We start from the raw sequence: 15,191 nt of genomic DNA, 5'->3' as shown, positions 1-15,191 counted from the left end.
TTGCTCTTATCTATGCAAATCAGATATTTTTCACTAAATAATTATTGCCTCGCGAAAACGTCTGAAAAAGAAATCGCAAATCTACTAAATCAGATCTTTCTTTTTTTTACCACCCATCAAAGTTCCACAAATTGTCGAGGTCGTCCAGGTCGTTAGGACCGTCGCCAACTTTGACCTTCTTTCTCTCAACCTCAACATCCTCGATCTTGCGCTTGCCTTGAGTCTCCTCGTCAGGAGGCGTAGGATAGACAGAAGAGCTCAGGTCGCCAAGAAGCCCGGTGCCCAGATTGTTGCGGCTGCTCTCGCGTCTTTCCTTAGGAATCATCGAGAAAACCTCTTTGAAGACCCCAGCAATCACGGTGGCATTAACCTTGCCCCGCCAATGTCCTCCTTTGTAGCCAGCCGGAGTGATGGCTGAGCCGTAGTACTTGAACGACGTCGGAGTCTTCACGTTGAATGGAAGAGGTGTAGTCAGAATGGCAGATGGAGTAAGCACCTTGTTACCCTGCGCCGTATTACTGCTCAATGTACGGCTCTTCATCGACGACGACTTGGCCATCTCAAATATCTTGCTCTCCTCCTCAGGCAAATTAAGTGTATCGGCAAGAACAGCAAGCACGTACCGCGCAGGATCCACGCTTGCTAGCTCACGACGCCTGTTCCTTTGCTGGTCAATGACACGCAGCTTGGACTCTTCCTTGCCAATCATCTCTGTAGCCTCCTTCATTATCGTCTGCACCTCAGGGGACAGAACCCCATTTGCGGCAGAACTGGACGTAGCTGAGCTCAGACCTATCGACGCAGGAACAGCGCCCGGCTGCGTAAGAGGATTGGTCTTACTCTTTGGTGTAGGAGCAGAGCTGGTCACGGGCTTCGCAGGCTTCTTCCGAATAGGCTGTTTCTTAGCAGCTGCCGCAACCGGGGCAGACGTCGGCTGTTGGCCAGGCATCATGCCCCCAGGAGGCCCAGGAATAAACTGCGGTGGAATCTTGCCAGCTACAGCACCCTGCCCCATCATAGGCATCTGCCGTTGATCAGAAAACTGCTGGAACTGTTGCGGAACTGCGCCGGCATTCATGTTCATTGGTGGGTGCTGCATGAACTGCTGCTGAGGTGTACCAACACGCGGGATGACAGGCGAAGTAGAGGTGGATATATTCATTCCAGGCTGCTGCTGCATCATATACCGATTCTGAGGAGGTACCATTCCTGGCTGTGACATGGCGTTTTGGACGGGAACAGAGTGCTGCTGCTGCTGGCCCTTGAGCATTTTGGAGTTTTGCTCCTTCACATACGCAAGGAACCTAGTGATTTGCGTTTGCACCTTGGTGAGAAGATCAAAATTAGCATAGAAACGTCCGCCATTCTTCAGTCGTTCCAAAACCTGTTTGATCATCAATTGACTGTACATCAATTTTTTAGTACCCTCATAACTCTTGGTCATCATGTAGAAATTAGGAATGATAATTGTCTCTGATATAAGAACAAGCTGTTGTGACTGCTTGATGGTCTTGATAATCTGCTGCTTCTCCTGCTCAGATATCTCGTCCGTCAGGTCTTTGAGATTAATAGGTGTGGCTGCAACCTCCTGGTATATAGCCTTGAGCCGTCTCCAGTCCTCTTCCGTGGCTTGCACACCAGTGAATAAACGAGGACCAGTATTTCCCGGCTGCATTGCCGGTTTCTGACCCTGAGTTAGAGGTTGGCCAGGCAACCGGTTCCCAAACTGCTGTCCGCTTTGGCTCGTGCGGCCGTTCTGATTCTGATTGGTTGGCAGTTGTTGAGGCTGCGTTTGAGGCATGTTCGGCAGCGCAGGCTGCGCTTGCGCGGACATGGGATTGAACTGCGCCTGGGAGGCCGCCTTCATATGGTTTTGTTGCATCTGCATCATCATATTTTGTTGTTGCTGAATCGGAATCTGCTGCTTGTTTATCGGAACATTCTGCTGTGGTCGGCTTTGAGGCACCACTTGGCTCTGAACTGGCATGCCATTTTGAGCAACAGGGACTTTAGGCTGCTGTCTCGCATTATTGAGCAGATGGAACAGATACCTCTTGACGTATGTATTCTCTTGCTCGGGTGTGAGATTGGGAGGCAGCTTGTTAGATGCCTGAAGATTTTTGATTACCTGCAATGCCTGGTTTTTGTAGCTTTCCAGCTGTTCCGGAGTGATAGCCGGACGCATGCCAGACGGCTGATGCGGTTGTTGAGGTTGTTGCGGTTGTTGGGGCTGTTGCTGTGACTGCTGCTGTGCAACCATGGGCTGCTGCTGCTGCATCATGGACTGTTTCATCTGCTGTTGTCTCTGCAACATCAGAACCTGCTGCGGGTTTGGAGCGTTCTGTTTGCCGGCAGACATGCCTTGGTTGGCTTGGGCACCTGGCATGCCGTTGTGCATCTGCGAGAACTCCTGCTGCTGCTTCGCACGGATCAATTGCGTGTGCATGGTATACACCTCTTTGATCAGTTGCATGTCATGCGGCGACATTTGCTTTTGCCTGAAAAAAGGCATGATCATGGCCCAAGTGTTATACCCTTGCGGAAATAGTGGTGGGAGCTTGGCGAGCAGCGATGGCGGGATGGGAATGTTCTGAATATCAATTTTTTGCGGTTGTGAGGTGGGCCGGGCCATCTGGGGCTGAGCCTGTTGCGGCTGCTGGGTCTGTTGGGTCTGCTGCTGTTGCTGTTGCTGTTGTCTCTGCATGGCGTTCTGGCGAGACTGGTTGATGCTGGCGATCTTGCTTTTCAAATAGTCAACATACTCCCTCTTGGTGGAGGAGTTGCTGAACGCAAACTTCTCGTACTCTTCCGCGACAGGCTTTGTTCGCTGGAGCGAGAAATTCGTGCCCTGTATTTTGGCGATGGACGCAACGATGAAGTTCACAAATTGGGCTCGGTCCTGCTGTGTGATCTGATTAGCGCCAGCAGACGCACCCATCGGCGGCCTGGAGTTAGGCACAAACCCCTGGTTATTCATGGGGAAAACGAATACTTCTATCAATTTTTTCCCATTCTCGCCGCTCTTAGGTAATCGCAATGCGGCCTTTAAGGCCGACAGAAGAGCCTAGAATTAGGCTAAAATACACCATCTCACATGTAGATACTTGTAGTTATGTACGTAACTAATATCCGGCCGCCCCTGGAACGTCCTCCTTGCCTTTCAACGACATCAGTAAGTCTCTGAACTTGGACTTGTCTCTGTAGCCCGCAAGATCCGAAGCGTTGGAGTTCTTCGTCAGGCTCAGCAGCTCCACCACACGGTCCCAGACCGTTCCTCTCTCGAGGAATCTGTCCCTTTTCTCCAGAAACTCGGCCTCCTCTCTGCGAGTGGCCTCCACGGCCTCGTCCTTTTTGTTGTTGTAGTTCTCGTAGAAGTCGTCAATGGCCTTTTCGGCCTCCTTCTTGATCTCCTCCAGTTTCTTTGCGGCCAGTTCGTCTCTCTTGGCGATCTCCAGCTCTCTGGCCTTGCGCCACTCTTGGATGTGGGTGCTCTCTTCCAGGTTGAGATTTGCAAACTTGTTTGTCACCGGCTCCTCGAAAATGGCCTCCTTCGGTTCCTCCTCGCTCTCTGCCTCAGGAGCAACGTCATTGGCATTTGTCGACACCTCAGGGAACTGGCTCTTGAAATCGTCGAAATCGTCGTCATCCTCTGCGATCTTGTCCTGTTCGGTTGCGAATTCGTTGCCCAGAAGTTCCTTTTCGCGCTTCAAGAAGTCTCCGCTGTCGGCCACATCGGTGCTGTCAACGCCTTCTAATTCGGGGAACTTGTCAGCCATGGTTGTGCACTTGTTTTCTCTGTGTTGTTCAAAGTCAGCAAGAGTTTATTTGAGCCTATTCTGGTGCACAGGTGTAGATAAACATTTGGTAGCATGGTTGGGCAAGAAGTGGGGCTGGAATGAGCCGTAGGCGGGCGGAAAGTGGAGAGACAACAGACAGAGAAATACCGGTTTGAGCTTACCGGTGTCGTATATTTACTACTGGACCACGTGAGCTTGAACCTAATGGTAGGGTTTATACTACTGTACTATGTGAGCTCAAATTCTATAATATCTACACTACATTGTGAGCTGCTATCGTGGCACATGAGGTGTCAATCATGTAGCACGCTAAAGGCGCACCTCTGGTGAATTCCTGGCACCTCTCTTTGCAATGTCCTTACCTTACCAAGGACACCATATTTTGCTACCGCGTCTTATATTTAGGGCTCAGAACCAAAAAAATATTCAGCATTTATTTATGAGCTTTTCCGTGGATCGTGCCAAAGTCAAGCTTGCAGCGCTGGTTCCCACGCAGCAAAGCATCCAGACGACCTCACAATGGATTATGTTCCACTACAGGGAGGCGTCCACCATCGTGGATCTATGGGTCAAGGAAATCACGTCCCAGCCAAACAAACTAACTTTATTCTACCTGGCCAACGACATCGTCCAATTGAGCCGCAAGGACCCCAGAAACGCGGGATTCACTGAGGGATTCAAGAAAGTGCTTCCACAAGTGCTCCAACAGATTAATCCGGGTGCAGACAGGCCCAAGTTTGTCAAAGTTCTCCAGGTCTGGAAAGATAGAAATATCTATCCCAGCGATTATGTGAATAAACTTATGAATTTAGTAGGACAGCAGCCGGCACAGACGCTCGCACAGCACAAAACTCACCAGACAGAGCCTGCTGCGTACCAGAAATGTCCTTCAGAACTGATTGAGGCGGCTCTTCAGTATGACCATCTGAAACAGATATCCTCTGCCACAAGCACAAAATTTGCCAGTCTCTCGGAAACGTACCAAAGCACCTTAAAGGCGGAAAATCTCCCTGAACCGCATATCCTGGTTGGCCAGCTGGAAGGCCTTGTGAAAGGCAGCGAAGCGTTGGAAACCAGCATCAAAAACCAGACAGAGTTGAGAGAAAAACTGATTGGTAGTCTGGAATCTCTTATTCAGGTCCAGCGAGACTGGATAAACCTCGATAAGACGAAGTTGGAAAAATTGGACTCAATCAAAACTTCTGCCCATGAGCGCAAGACAGAGATCGAAAGCACCCTCAATAACGTCGACGACGACGAAGACCTCCCCACGTATAAAGGTGACGAGGACGACGAGAGCGTGCCTGGCTACAACAATGGGGATGAGGTTCCTAGTTACGGCAACGGAGACGAGGCGCAGGACAACGACGTTCCTGCCTACGAGAGCCCTTCGGATTTCATCTCCAGTTTCGCAGCCGAAAGCAAGCGGCCTACTCCAGAGGACGCAGAAGAGCCGTCTGCCAAACGCCAGGAGATTCCTGTCAATGTAGATCTCAATGCTCTGCTGAGCAAATTGCAATAAATACGACGCGTCGATCGACTGGTAATTTTAACTAAATTAACTTTACATGAAGGTGGCCTTCGTGTGCACAGGAAACATGTAAGTACGCTTTCTTGGCCGACTAACAGGCAGATGTCGCTCGCCTATGGCGGAGGCTGTTTTTTCGCAGCTCGCAGAGCAGAAAGGGCTCAGCTCGGACATCACCAAAGTGGACTCCTTTGGCACACACTCTTATCATCTCGGAGAAACTCCGGACCAGAGAACCGTGGCTACGTGTCAAGCGCACAACGTTCCGATCGACCACCGTGCCCAGCAGATTAAAGCGCAGCATTTCAACGAGTTCGACTACATTCTTTGTATGGACAACTACAACCTTCGTTCTCTGGAGCACAAGCGTCCTTCGGGCAGCAAGGCCAAGGTGTGTCTTTTCGGCGACTGGAAGGAGGACCCCAAACTCGAAAAAATCGTGGACGATCCGTATTACGGCGGCCGCGACGGCTTTGAGGAGTGCTATAGACAGTGTAAACATTTCAGTGAGGTTTTTCTCAAAAGAGAATGCTCTTAATAGACTTATAGAATAATGGTACATCTGGTATATTACAGAGTCTGCTCCTGCTGGGGGTCGAAGACGAACCCGGGCTGGCTTTTCACCGACCAGGAATCCTTATAGTCGAATATTTTCCACTCGTCGCCGTCTTCGAGGAACCATGTCTTCAGTTCTTTGTGATATTTCCAGCCGCGACGGATGAACTCGTTGGCAGCAATGTACTGGAGATAGTCGTCGCCTGAGCTGTTGAGGTTGTTGATTGTTGTGAACGGAGACTTGTATCTGATGTTGTGGTAGTAGAAGCAGTAGGCCAGAGTATCGATCTTGAGCTTCTGCAAGAGCTTGGTCGAGCCCGTGATCTCGACGGCCGGCTCCTGTGGAAAACATGTCTGGGTGGTGAACTGGTTGGTTGGCTGGTAGTTGCGAGGTTTGTCGGAGTCATACGAGTCGGGACAATTGAGCAGCGACGACTCCAGCTGCGGGAAGATGGTTTCCAGACTGCGTTTCTCGGCACTTTCGTGGCGCGTCTTAGCTGCCTCCAGACAGCTCACGTAGTCTCTTATTCCTTCAGGCAGATGCGTGTAGTTGGATTCGTCGAGGAAGGAGAACTGCTGTGGAGAAGCAGTGCTTTCTCTGGTGCTGTCTGCAGGACGCGGAAGTCCCGTGGAGACCGATGGAGAAGCGCGGCCTTTGTCTGCAGCCGGCAGTCCTGTGCTCACCACAGAGGCGTATTTTAGCTTTGGCGTCGTCGAGCTGGACGCCGCAGGCGTCAGGTTCGCAGCCCGCAAAAGAGGAGAGCTGGTCTGGCTGTTTTGGGACAGCAGTGGTAGCTGGTGGCTGGCAGACGCTATGCGACTAGACGGCGCTGCGGTGGCAGCGGAAGGGGGAACATGGTGCAAATGGTCGGAGGCAGGGCCCTGGCTCGTTGAGGAGGTTGCTGGGAGAATGCTCTGTGTGCTGGTGCTGGACTTTCTGGTGGTGGATTTGGACTCCTTGTCGTCGCGCTCTTCTTCGTCTTCGTCATCGTGTGCGGCCTGAACAACACGAAACCCTTCTTCCAGCTCGTCAAGTCCGAGCTCGTCGTAGAACGTGTCGTCCTCAACAAAAGAGCTGTCCTGGTTCGACTGCACGTAATATTCGATGTCCTCTTTGATGTCGTTGATCTGGTCGACCTCGAGGTTGTCGTTCTCGAGCAGCCGCAGAATCGTCTCCAGTTTCCCCACGTGCCACTTGTGGCGCTCGAGCTGCTCGCTGAGCGCGTCGATCTGTGTCTGCTTGGAGGCGTCGGACTTTTTCTTCTTGAGCGAGCTCGTGATCTGGTCGATCTGGGCCTCGATGCTCTCATCCTGGCGGTCGAGCTCCTCGATCATCGACTGGATGAACTCTGCACACTCCAGCTTCTCGCGCTGTCTTGGGTCCAGCGTGACGTCTGTGGACGCGAGAGCCTCGTTCGAAAACGCCTTGGTCTTCATGATTTTCTCCACCTCCTTGAACCTCTCCATCTCGTGTTCTATGAGCCGGCGGTGCTCTATCAGCTGTTTTTTGTCTTTCACCTCGTTTCCAGACATCCAAGTCTTGATCTGCTCTCTGTGTCGCTGAAGTTTCTTGATCTCCTTCTTCAGATCGTTCTCCAACTTCTCCTTCTGCGACTGCTGGTCGCAACTCTGGAGCTTGTCGTAGATGAAGTCGAACTCCTCGAGCCCTTCCTTCACCTTCTTGAAAACTCTGTCTATCTCTCTAATTGGTTAGTCCAGCGCGGTGCCAGCTACTTACTGTTGCAATTTCCGCTGCGACATGACAATTATTCACCGATGTTGGCTGGTAATTCTTTTTGGATGTGTTTTTCCACCCGCGTTTTCCTGTGGCAGAGCGAATTTGTGCATTAAAATTCATCCGGTTTTTTTTTCATTCAAACAGTCATGGACTACTGGACAACCAAGCTCGACACCCCAACGCTCAATGTTGTGCCGCTGGACTTCAATAGACCCACCTCCGGCAAGATCGTGGAGTCCAGACTGTCTGTGCCCGTGAACACCGCCGCCTCGTTCCAGGAGCTCCTGGCTACTTGGATGGTTTTGGTGTACAGACTCACCGGCGACGACGACATCGTCGTGGCCACAAACACGCCCAACGGCGAGGCCTTTATTGTCAGACTCTCTATTGATCCGGCCGTCTCGTTCAAGGAGTTTTCGCGCCAGGTCGCAGAGACCTACGATATCGGCACTAAGAATCTTGTGCCGCTCGAAGACATCGCTGCTTACTTTCAAAAATCCAAAGGCCTAGACTCTCCTCCGGCGCTGTTCACTCTCTCTTTCCAGCACGCTCACGACAACGAACAGCTCTCGACTTCAGTTCCGGGCTCTGTGAGAGACATTGCCGTGTTTCTGCACAGCTCCAAGGAAGAGCTCTCTCTGAGCTTCTACTACAACTCTCTTCTGTACTCGCAGCGCAGAATTGAAATCATGGGCGACCAGTTCAACCAGTTTTTGCAGAGCGTGTCTGCGCACCCGGAAACGGCCATCTCGAAGGTCAGTCTGGTCACAGAGTCGCAGAAGCCGGTGCTTCCAGACCCAACCGTCGATCTCGACTGGAGCAATTACAGAGGAGCCATCCAGGACATTTTCAGTGACAACGCCGACAGACATCCGGACAGAACGTGTGTGGTGGAGACGGCGTCGTTTTTGCAGCCTGGAGCCAAAGACCGTGTGTTCACGTACAGACAGATCAACGAGGCCTCCAATGTTGTCGGGCACTACTTGGTGAAAACAGGCATCAAGAGGGGCGACGTCGTGATGATCTACGCGTACAGAGGCGTCGACCTGATGGTCGCCGTCATGGGCGTGCTCAAGGCGGGAGCCACTTTCTCCGTGATAGACCCTGCCTATCCGCCAGCCAGACAGACAATCTATTTGCAGGTCGCCAATCCTCAGGGTATTATAGGAATCAAGAAAGCGGGCGAGATTTCGCAGCTTGTCGAGGACTACATCGAGAAGGAGCTCAAGGTCGTGACCCGTATTCCGGCTCTGGAGATCCTCGACGACGGAATAGTCATTGGTGGCCAGCCAGACGTCCTCAGGGACTACCAACAGTACAAATCCCAAAGAACGGGCGTCGTTGTCGGGCCAGACTCAAACCCTACGCTCTCGTTCACCTCTGGGTCCGAAGGCATCCCAAAGGGTGTTCTGGGAAGACACTTCTCGCTGGCATACTATTTCCCGTGGATGGCTGAAACTTTCCATCTTAGCGAAAAGGACAAGTTCACAATGCTCTCGGGCATTGCGCACGACCCGATCCAGAGAGACATGTTCACGCCACTGTTTCTGGGCGCCACGCTGCTCGTGCCGACGGCAGACGACATCGGAACGCCAGGAAAGCTGGCCGAGTGGATGGCCAAACACGGTGCTACCGTGACACACCTCACACCAGCCATGGGCCAGCTGCTGACTGCGCAGGCGGTTGCCGAGTTCCCTACTTTGCACCACGCGTTCTTTGTCGGCGACATTCTCACCAAGCGCGACTGTCTGCGGCTGCAGACGCTGGCCCGAAACTGTGCCATTGTCAACATGTACGGCACCACCGAGACACAGCGTGCGGTGTCGTACTTTGAGGTTCCGTCCCGGGAGCAGGACTCGTTGTTTCTGGCCAACCAGAAGGACGTCATGCCTGCCGGCAAGGGTATGTTGAACGTGCAGCTGCTGGTGGTGAACAGAAACGACAGAACACAGACCTGTGGTGTCGGTGAGGTTGGCGAGATATACGTCCGTGCTGCTGGTCTGGCCGAAGGCTACAGGAACAACGACGAGCTCAACAAACAGAAGTTTGTCACCAACTGGTACACTTCGCCAGACAAGTTCATTGCCAGGGACAAGGAGCTCGACCGGGGCGAGCCTTGGAGAGAGGTCTGGTTTGGCCCTAGAGACAGACTGTATCGGACAGGCGATCTGGGAAGATATCTGCCGGACGGGAACTGCGAATGTTGTGGCCGTGCTGACGATCAGGTGAAGATCAGAGGTTTCAGAATCGAGCTGGGCGAGATCGACACGCATATTTCGCAGCATCCGCTGGTGAGACAGAACGTGACTCTTGTCAGAAGAGACAAAAACGAGGAGCCGACGCTGGTGTCGTACATTGTTCCTAGAACGTCGCCGGAGCTCGAGAAGTTCAAGAGCGCGTCGCAGGACGTGGACGACCTGGACGATCCGATTGTCAAGGGTCTGATAGTCTACCGCGAGCTGATTAAGGATTTGAAGGCACACTTGAAGAAGAGACTCGCCAATTATGCCATTCCGTCGCTGGTGGTGCCAATGGCCAAGCTGCCGCTGAATCCTAACGGCAAGGTCGACAAGCCTAAGCTGCCGTTCCCCGACACAGCACAGCTGGCCGCTGTTGCTCGGCTGTCGTCAAAAGATGTAGCCGACGTCGAGTTTACCGAGACAGAGGCCAAAATCAGAGATGTGTGGCTCTCGGTGCTGCCAAACAAGCCTGCTACCGTCCAGCCGGACGACTCGTTCTTCGATCTGGGCGGCCACTCGATTCTGGCCACGCGGATGATTTTTGAGCTGAGAAAACAGCTTGCCGTCGATATCCCGCTCGGAGCCATTTTCAAACATCCAACACTGGCTGCGTTCGCTGCGGAAATCGATAGTCTGAAGAAGGACGACGGTTTCGAGCTGGCTGATGGCAAGAACAATGCCGTTCCAGAGGCCAAGGACGAGACTGTCGACTACTTCGAAGACGCAAAGACATTGTCCCAAAGCCTCAAGAGCTATCCTACCAGAAACGCTCTCAACTTCTCGCAGCCTTTGAACGTTTTCGTGACCGGATGCACAGGTTTCCTGGGATCGTTCATTCTGCGCGACCTGCTCAGCAGAAACCTCAATATCACGGTCTGGGCTCACGTGCGTGCCCAAAACGAGACGGCTGCTATGCAAAGACTCGTCAAAGCCGGAAAGACCTATGGCATCTGGAACGACAAGTGGACACAGAACGTCAAGGTGGTTCTGGGCAACCTCGACAAACCTCACTTCGGCAACGAGGAGCAGTGGAAGCGGCTTGTGTCCGACGTTGACGTGATAATCCACAATGGAGCTCTCGTCCACTGGGTGTACCCATACTCCAAGCTCCGCGACGCCAATGTCGTTTCCACGCTGAACGTGATGGACCTTTGTGCAGAGGGCAAACCAAAGGTGTTCACGTTTGTGTCGTCGACGTCCACGATCGACGTGCCTCACTACGTCTCTCTTTCGGACAAACTGGTGGACGAAGGAAAAAGCGGCATCCCAGAGGACGACGACCTGATGGGAGCAGCCAAGGGACTCGGCACGGGATACGGCCAGTCCAAATGGGCCGCAGAATATATCATCAGAAAGGCCGGCGAGAAGGGACTCAGAGGCGCGGTCATCAGACCAGGCTATGTTCAAGGGTTCTCCCAGACCGGTGCTGCCAACACGGACGACTTCCTGCTGAGAATGCTCAAGGGTTGTGTCGAGGTCGGCGAGTACCCAGATATCTCCAACAACGTCAACACCGTTCCTGTGGACCACGTTGCGCGCGTTGTCGTGGCTGCTGCCTTGCACCCGCCAGCGGCTGCTACGCTTCCTGTTGTTCACGTGACCGGGCATCCGCGTATCAGGTTCAACGAGATGCTGGGAGCTTTGCAGAAGTTTGGCTACGACGTCAGGCGGGCCGACTACTTGCAATGGACCAAGTCGCTGGAACGGTACGTGGTCGACGAGGGAAAGGACAACGCTCTGTATCCGCTGCTGCACTTTGTCCTGGACAACTTGCCTCAGGACACCAAGGCCCCAGAACTGTGTGACAAGAACGCTGTGGAGAGCCTAGTTGCCGACGCTAAAATTACTGGCGAGGACCGGTCTGCCGGTGCCGGTGTCACGATGGACGTGTTGGCCAAGTACGTGAGCTATCTGGTCAAGATCGGATTCCTGCCACCTCCACACAAGGGCGAGATCGCTCTTCCAGAGGTGGACATCTCCAAGGAGACCCTGGAGCTGATTAAGTCTGGTTCCGGAGCTAGAACCAGTGCGAACTAATTAATAGAACTATTTACCCCATAACCTGATCCACCGTCTCCTTCTCCTCTTCTATTATGCAATGGAGCCCGGTAAAAGCGTCATTAAGCGACTTGTGGAAGTAGAAGTCGATCTTGTACCCCCCAGCCTTGTACTGTACATCGTCCACGATTTTAAGCAGGAACGGGTCCTTGTAGTCTCCATACTCATACGGAGGAGATACCACACGGTCGCCGTTGAAGGGCGTGAAGGGCACCTTGGGCTTCTCCTCCTCTTTGATCTCGTCTAGACCGCTGATGATTTTTTCTCGCTGCTCCTGGTAATTTTTTTCCAGCTCCTCAAGCTGCTCCTTGTAATTACTGGTTTTACTGATCATCGAGTCGCGCACGTTGGCAATGATCTTGTCGGCATCCTTCTCGCCCGACGCCGTCTGGAGCTGGTTAATAACCTCCAGCTTGCCCAGATTCTTAAGGTTCTGCTCCTCCTTAATGATCTCTCTATTGATTTTATTTTTCTCTGCTTTGTACCGTTTCTCCAAGTTCTGGAGCTTGAGGAATTTCTCGTATTCCTGATCGCGCTGGTTGTTGCTCATTTCAATGTCATCTTTGTGCGCCTGCTGGTACTCCTTCAGTTTCTGTTCCGTCTGCTCAACGTCGATCTTGTTGACCAGCTTGTAGACGTATTCTTCTATCTCCTCGAGGTACGCATTATACTCGTCCAGCGTTTTAAAATCCTCCTGTGTCTTATTGTACACCGCCACCACTCTCTTCCGCACATCGCATTCGCGCTCAACTTCGACGTCGTCAAAGATCTGTGTCTTGAACCTGTTTTTTCGCAGGATTTTGCCACAGTTGGGGTATGGGCATGGCGACGGCCCAAGCGAGAATATCCGGTCCACGCACGAGTCGCATATCTTGTGATAGCATTCGGGATTGATTTTGAACTGTAGTGTGGGCGAGAGATACTTGTCGGTCTTGCAGACCGGACAAAGATCCTTGGGAATATTGTTCCAGTCTAGTTCAACCATGAGAAATAAGTGAAATAATTTTTGTATTTTTTCCACACGCGTGCGCCATGTTCGATGAGATCAACACACATTTGTTTTTGGAAAAAAAACCTATAACCTACAAGTATCTAGCACGATGGAAGGATTTATCGTCGAGCAAGGCCAAACAGGTACTTCAGGAGTTCTATGATCAGTTCAAACACGAAAAGCCAGACTTGAGCAGCTACTACACGGTGACGGGCCGTGCTGGAAACTCGCGCTATGTCAAGGTTGTTTCTGAGCAGGACATCGAAATTGGCAAAGCAGAGCTTGAAAAGATAGACTCTGTCTCGATTTACAGTCTCAATATGGGAAAAGTCGCGCTGGACACCGTGGTTGCAATCAATACAACAATAGATAAAGAGTATACGCCAGAGAATTGCGCTAAATGGGGCGTGATCCAGACACGCACAGCACAGAAAATTGCAAAGAAGCAGGAACGCGAGGCAGCAGCCCGCCCTGCAGAGCGCAATGCCATGAGTGAACCTCTGAAGACGGAAGCCAAGCCGCAGGAAGCCAAACCAGCGGCCAAGGATATCAGCACCAGCAGGTTGAGCTCGCTCTATACCTCGAGAAAGAAGGCTCCGGAGACAAAGCGGGAAGCGAAACGGACTCTGGGCGAACCGAAACAGTCCACAGAGCCGCCGAAGAAGAAGACCAAGAATGAAGTCAAGTCGAAGCTCACTAAGCTGTTCGAAAACAGCGACGACGATATGGCATTCTCTGATGAGGAACCAAACGACGAGCCCGTGGACATTGACAACTTTGCAGAGATAGAATCTGAGGAGCAGCCGAAACCGGCGAAAAAGGCGGACAAATCAGCTGATAAAGAGAGATCAGAACCGGTTACAGAGAACGCTGAGGAGAACGCTGCTCCGTCAGAACCAGTCTACGATGAGGACGGATATTTGGTGACCACCAAACAACAGCCAGCGAAACGGTCTGCCACGCACCCGCCTGCAAAGAAAGGACACACCATTTCGAAAAACACGGACAAGGGAGACACCAAGAAGCAGGTTTCGCTAATGTCATTTTTTGGCAAGAAAAAATAATTTTATTTAATATAAATAAATATATGCTCACCGTGGCCGTTGAAGGGTGCTGTCACGGGCAGCTGAATGCAATTTATAGGTCCCTGCCAAAGCCGGTCGACCTTCTGATAATCTGTGGAGATTTTCAGAGTATACGGAACCGCGCAGACCTGGAGTGTCTGGCTGTTCCCCAGAAATATCGACAAATGGGCGATTTTCAAGATTACTACACTGGTCGCCGAATCGCGCCTGTGATGACCATTTTTGTGGGGGGCAACCACGAGGCCTCAAACTATCTCAGCGAATTGCGCTATGGTGGTTTCGTGGCCCCAAACATATATTATTTGGGACGATATGGAGTGATATGGTATAAAGGCCTGAGAATAGCAGGAATATCAGGAATTTACAACGAGACGAATTTCCTTAAACCGCGCAAAGAAACACTTCCTTACGATAGATCTACCATTAGATCCGTGTACCATTATAGAAATACCGAGGTGACGGCACTCAAGCTCCTACAACCCTCAAACGAAACAATCATGGTGTCGCACGACTGGCCTGAAGGAATATACGAGTACGGCAGAAAAGATCAGCTTTTGCGATGCAAACCATTCTTCAAAAGCGACATGGAAAAACACCAGCTGGGATCGCCTCCTTTGATGGCTCTGCTCCGTCATTTGCGACCTAGTCACTGGTTCAGCGCCCATATGCATGTTAAATTTGAGGCCACTGTTTCCTGGAAACCCAGCCAGGAAAACGAGAAAATAAACAAGGAGGAGATTGAGCTTGAGCTCAACGATGCATCTGAGGAGACGGCTGATCTTCCAACCAGGTTCCTTGCCCTGGACAAATGTTTACCGCGACGCAAGTTCATGGAGGTTTTCCGTCTAGCCCAGCTCGATGTACCAACCAAGCTTGCGGGACTGGATTTTTTCTACGATCCCGAATACATTAGCATACTAAGAACTGTTGAACTTTACCGAAAAGACATAGAATCAGCTGGATTGGATCTCCCGGAGGAGCTCATCACTACATTGCATAGAGAGTGTGATCGTCAACGCATACTTTTGGAGGATCTTGAGACCAACAGATACCGTGAGCTGCTGCAGATCAACAGCCAGTTTTCAGTGACCGCAGACGCCTCTGCAAAAGAGGTGCAAGAATATACTAATCCCCAGACTGTGCAATTTATTGAAAAATTCCTTGCACAGCCGTAGGAAATAAAAAAATTTTAATCTGAA

General features: G+C 51.7%; 9 protein-coding genes across 9 annotated transcripts; 5 read left to right on the top strand and 4 right to left on the bottom strand.

Annotated features, from left to right (window-relative positions):
• Nucleotides 1–106: 106 nt before the first annotated feature.
• On the bottom strand, nt 107–2,938 carry KL928_003877 (uncharacterized protein; the record flags this gene model as incomplete). Its single annotated transcript, XM_043204512.1, has 1 exon — nt 107–2,938. The coding sequence occupies one exon, from the start codon at nt 2,936–2,938 to the stop codon at nt 107–109; it is 2,832 nt and encodes a 943-aa protein (XP_043058571.1).
• A 184-nt stretch (nt 2,939–3,122) lies between these two features.
• Nucleotides 3,123–3,776, bottom strand: KL928_003876 (uncharacterized protein; the record flags this gene model as incomplete). The annotated part of the gene is made up of 1 exon (XM_043204511.1): nt 3,123–3,776. The coding sequence occupies one exon, from the start codon at nt 3,774–3,776 to the stop codon at nt 3,123–3,125; it is 654 nt and encodes a 217-aa protein (XP_043058570.1).
• Nucleotides 3,777–4,149: 373 nt separating this feature from the next.
• On the top strand, nt 4,150–5,319 carry KL928_003875 (uncharacterized protein; the record flags this gene model as incomplete). Its single annotated transcript, XM_043204510.1, has 1 exon — nt 4,150–5,319. One exon carries the CDS (start codon nt 4,150–4,152, stop codon nt 5,317–5,319), a length of 1,170 nt encoding a protein of 389 aa, XP_043058569.1.
• A 46-nt stretch (nt 5,320–5,365) lies between these two features.
• KL928_003874 (uncharacterized protein) lies at nt 5,366–5,863 on the top strand (the record flags this gene model as incomplete). The annotated part of the gene is made up of 2 exons (XM_043204509.1): nt 5,366–5,380; nt 5,468–5,863. 2 exons carry the CDS (start codon nt 5,366–5,368, stop codon nt 5,861–5,863), a joined length of 411 nt encoding a protein of 136 aa, XP_043058568.1.
• A 32-nt stretch (nt 5,864–5,895) lies between these two features.
• Nucleotides 5,896–7,738, bottom strand: KL928_003873 (uncharacterized protein; the record flags this gene model as incomplete). The annotated part of the gene is made up of 2 exons (XM_043204508.1): nt 5,896–7,582; nt 7,695–7,738. The coding sequence occupies 2 exons, from the start codon at nt 7,736–7,738 to the stop codon at nt 5,896–5,898; spliced, it is 1,731 nt and encodes a 576-aa protein (XP_043058567.1).
• A 26-nt stretch (nt 7,739–7,764) lies between these two features.
• Nucleotides 7,765–11,895, top strand: KL928_003872 (uncharacterized protein; the record flags this gene model as incomplete). Its single annotated transcript, XM_043204507.1, has 1 exon — nt 7,765–11,895. One exon carries the CDS (start codon nt 7,765–7,767, stop codon nt 11,893–11,895), a length of 4,131 nt encoding a protein of 1,376 aa, XP_043058566.1.
• A 13-nt stretch (nt 11,896–11,908) lies between these two features.
• Nucleotides 11,909–12,901, bottom strand: KL928_003871 (uncharacterized protein; the record flags this gene model as incomplete). Its single annotated transcript, XM_043204506.1, has 1 exon — nt 11,909–12,901. The coding sequence occupies one exon, from the start codon at nt 12,899–12,901 to the stop codon at nt 11,909–11,911; it is 993 nt and encodes a 330-aa protein (XP_043058565.1).
• A 47-nt stretch (nt 12,902–12,948) lies between these two features.
• Nucleotides 12,949–13,971, top strand: KL928_003870 (uncharacterized protein; the record flags this gene model as incomplete). The annotated part of the gene is made up of 1 exon (XM_043204505.1): nt 12,949–13,971. The coding sequence occupies one exon, from the start codon at nt 12,949–12,951 to the stop codon at nt 13,969–13,971; it is 1,023 nt and encodes a 340-aa protein (XP_043058564.1).
• Nucleotides 13,972–13,994: 23 nt separating this feature from the next.
• KL928_003869 (uncharacterized protein) lies at nt 13,995–15,167 on the top strand (the record flags this gene model as incomplete). The annotated part of the gene is made up of 1 exon (XM_043204503.1): nt 13,995–15,167. One exon carries the CDS (start codon nt 13,995–13,997, stop codon nt 15,165–15,167), a length of 1,173 nt encoding a protein of 390 aa, XP_043058563.1.
• Nucleotides 15,168–15,191: the final 24 nt, after the last annotated feature.

Source organism: Ogataea angusta (assembly GCF_019207475.1).
Source record: "Ogataea angusta isolate 61-244 chromosome Unknown 61-244_NODE_8_length_553539_cov_90.782090, whole genome shotgun sequence".
Taxonomy (NCBI): domain Eukaryota; kingdom Fungi; phylum Ascomycota; class Pichiomycetes; order Pichiales; family Pichiaceae; genus Ogataea; species Ogataea angusta.
This window is presented reverse-complemented; position numbering and strand designations above follow the sequence as displayed.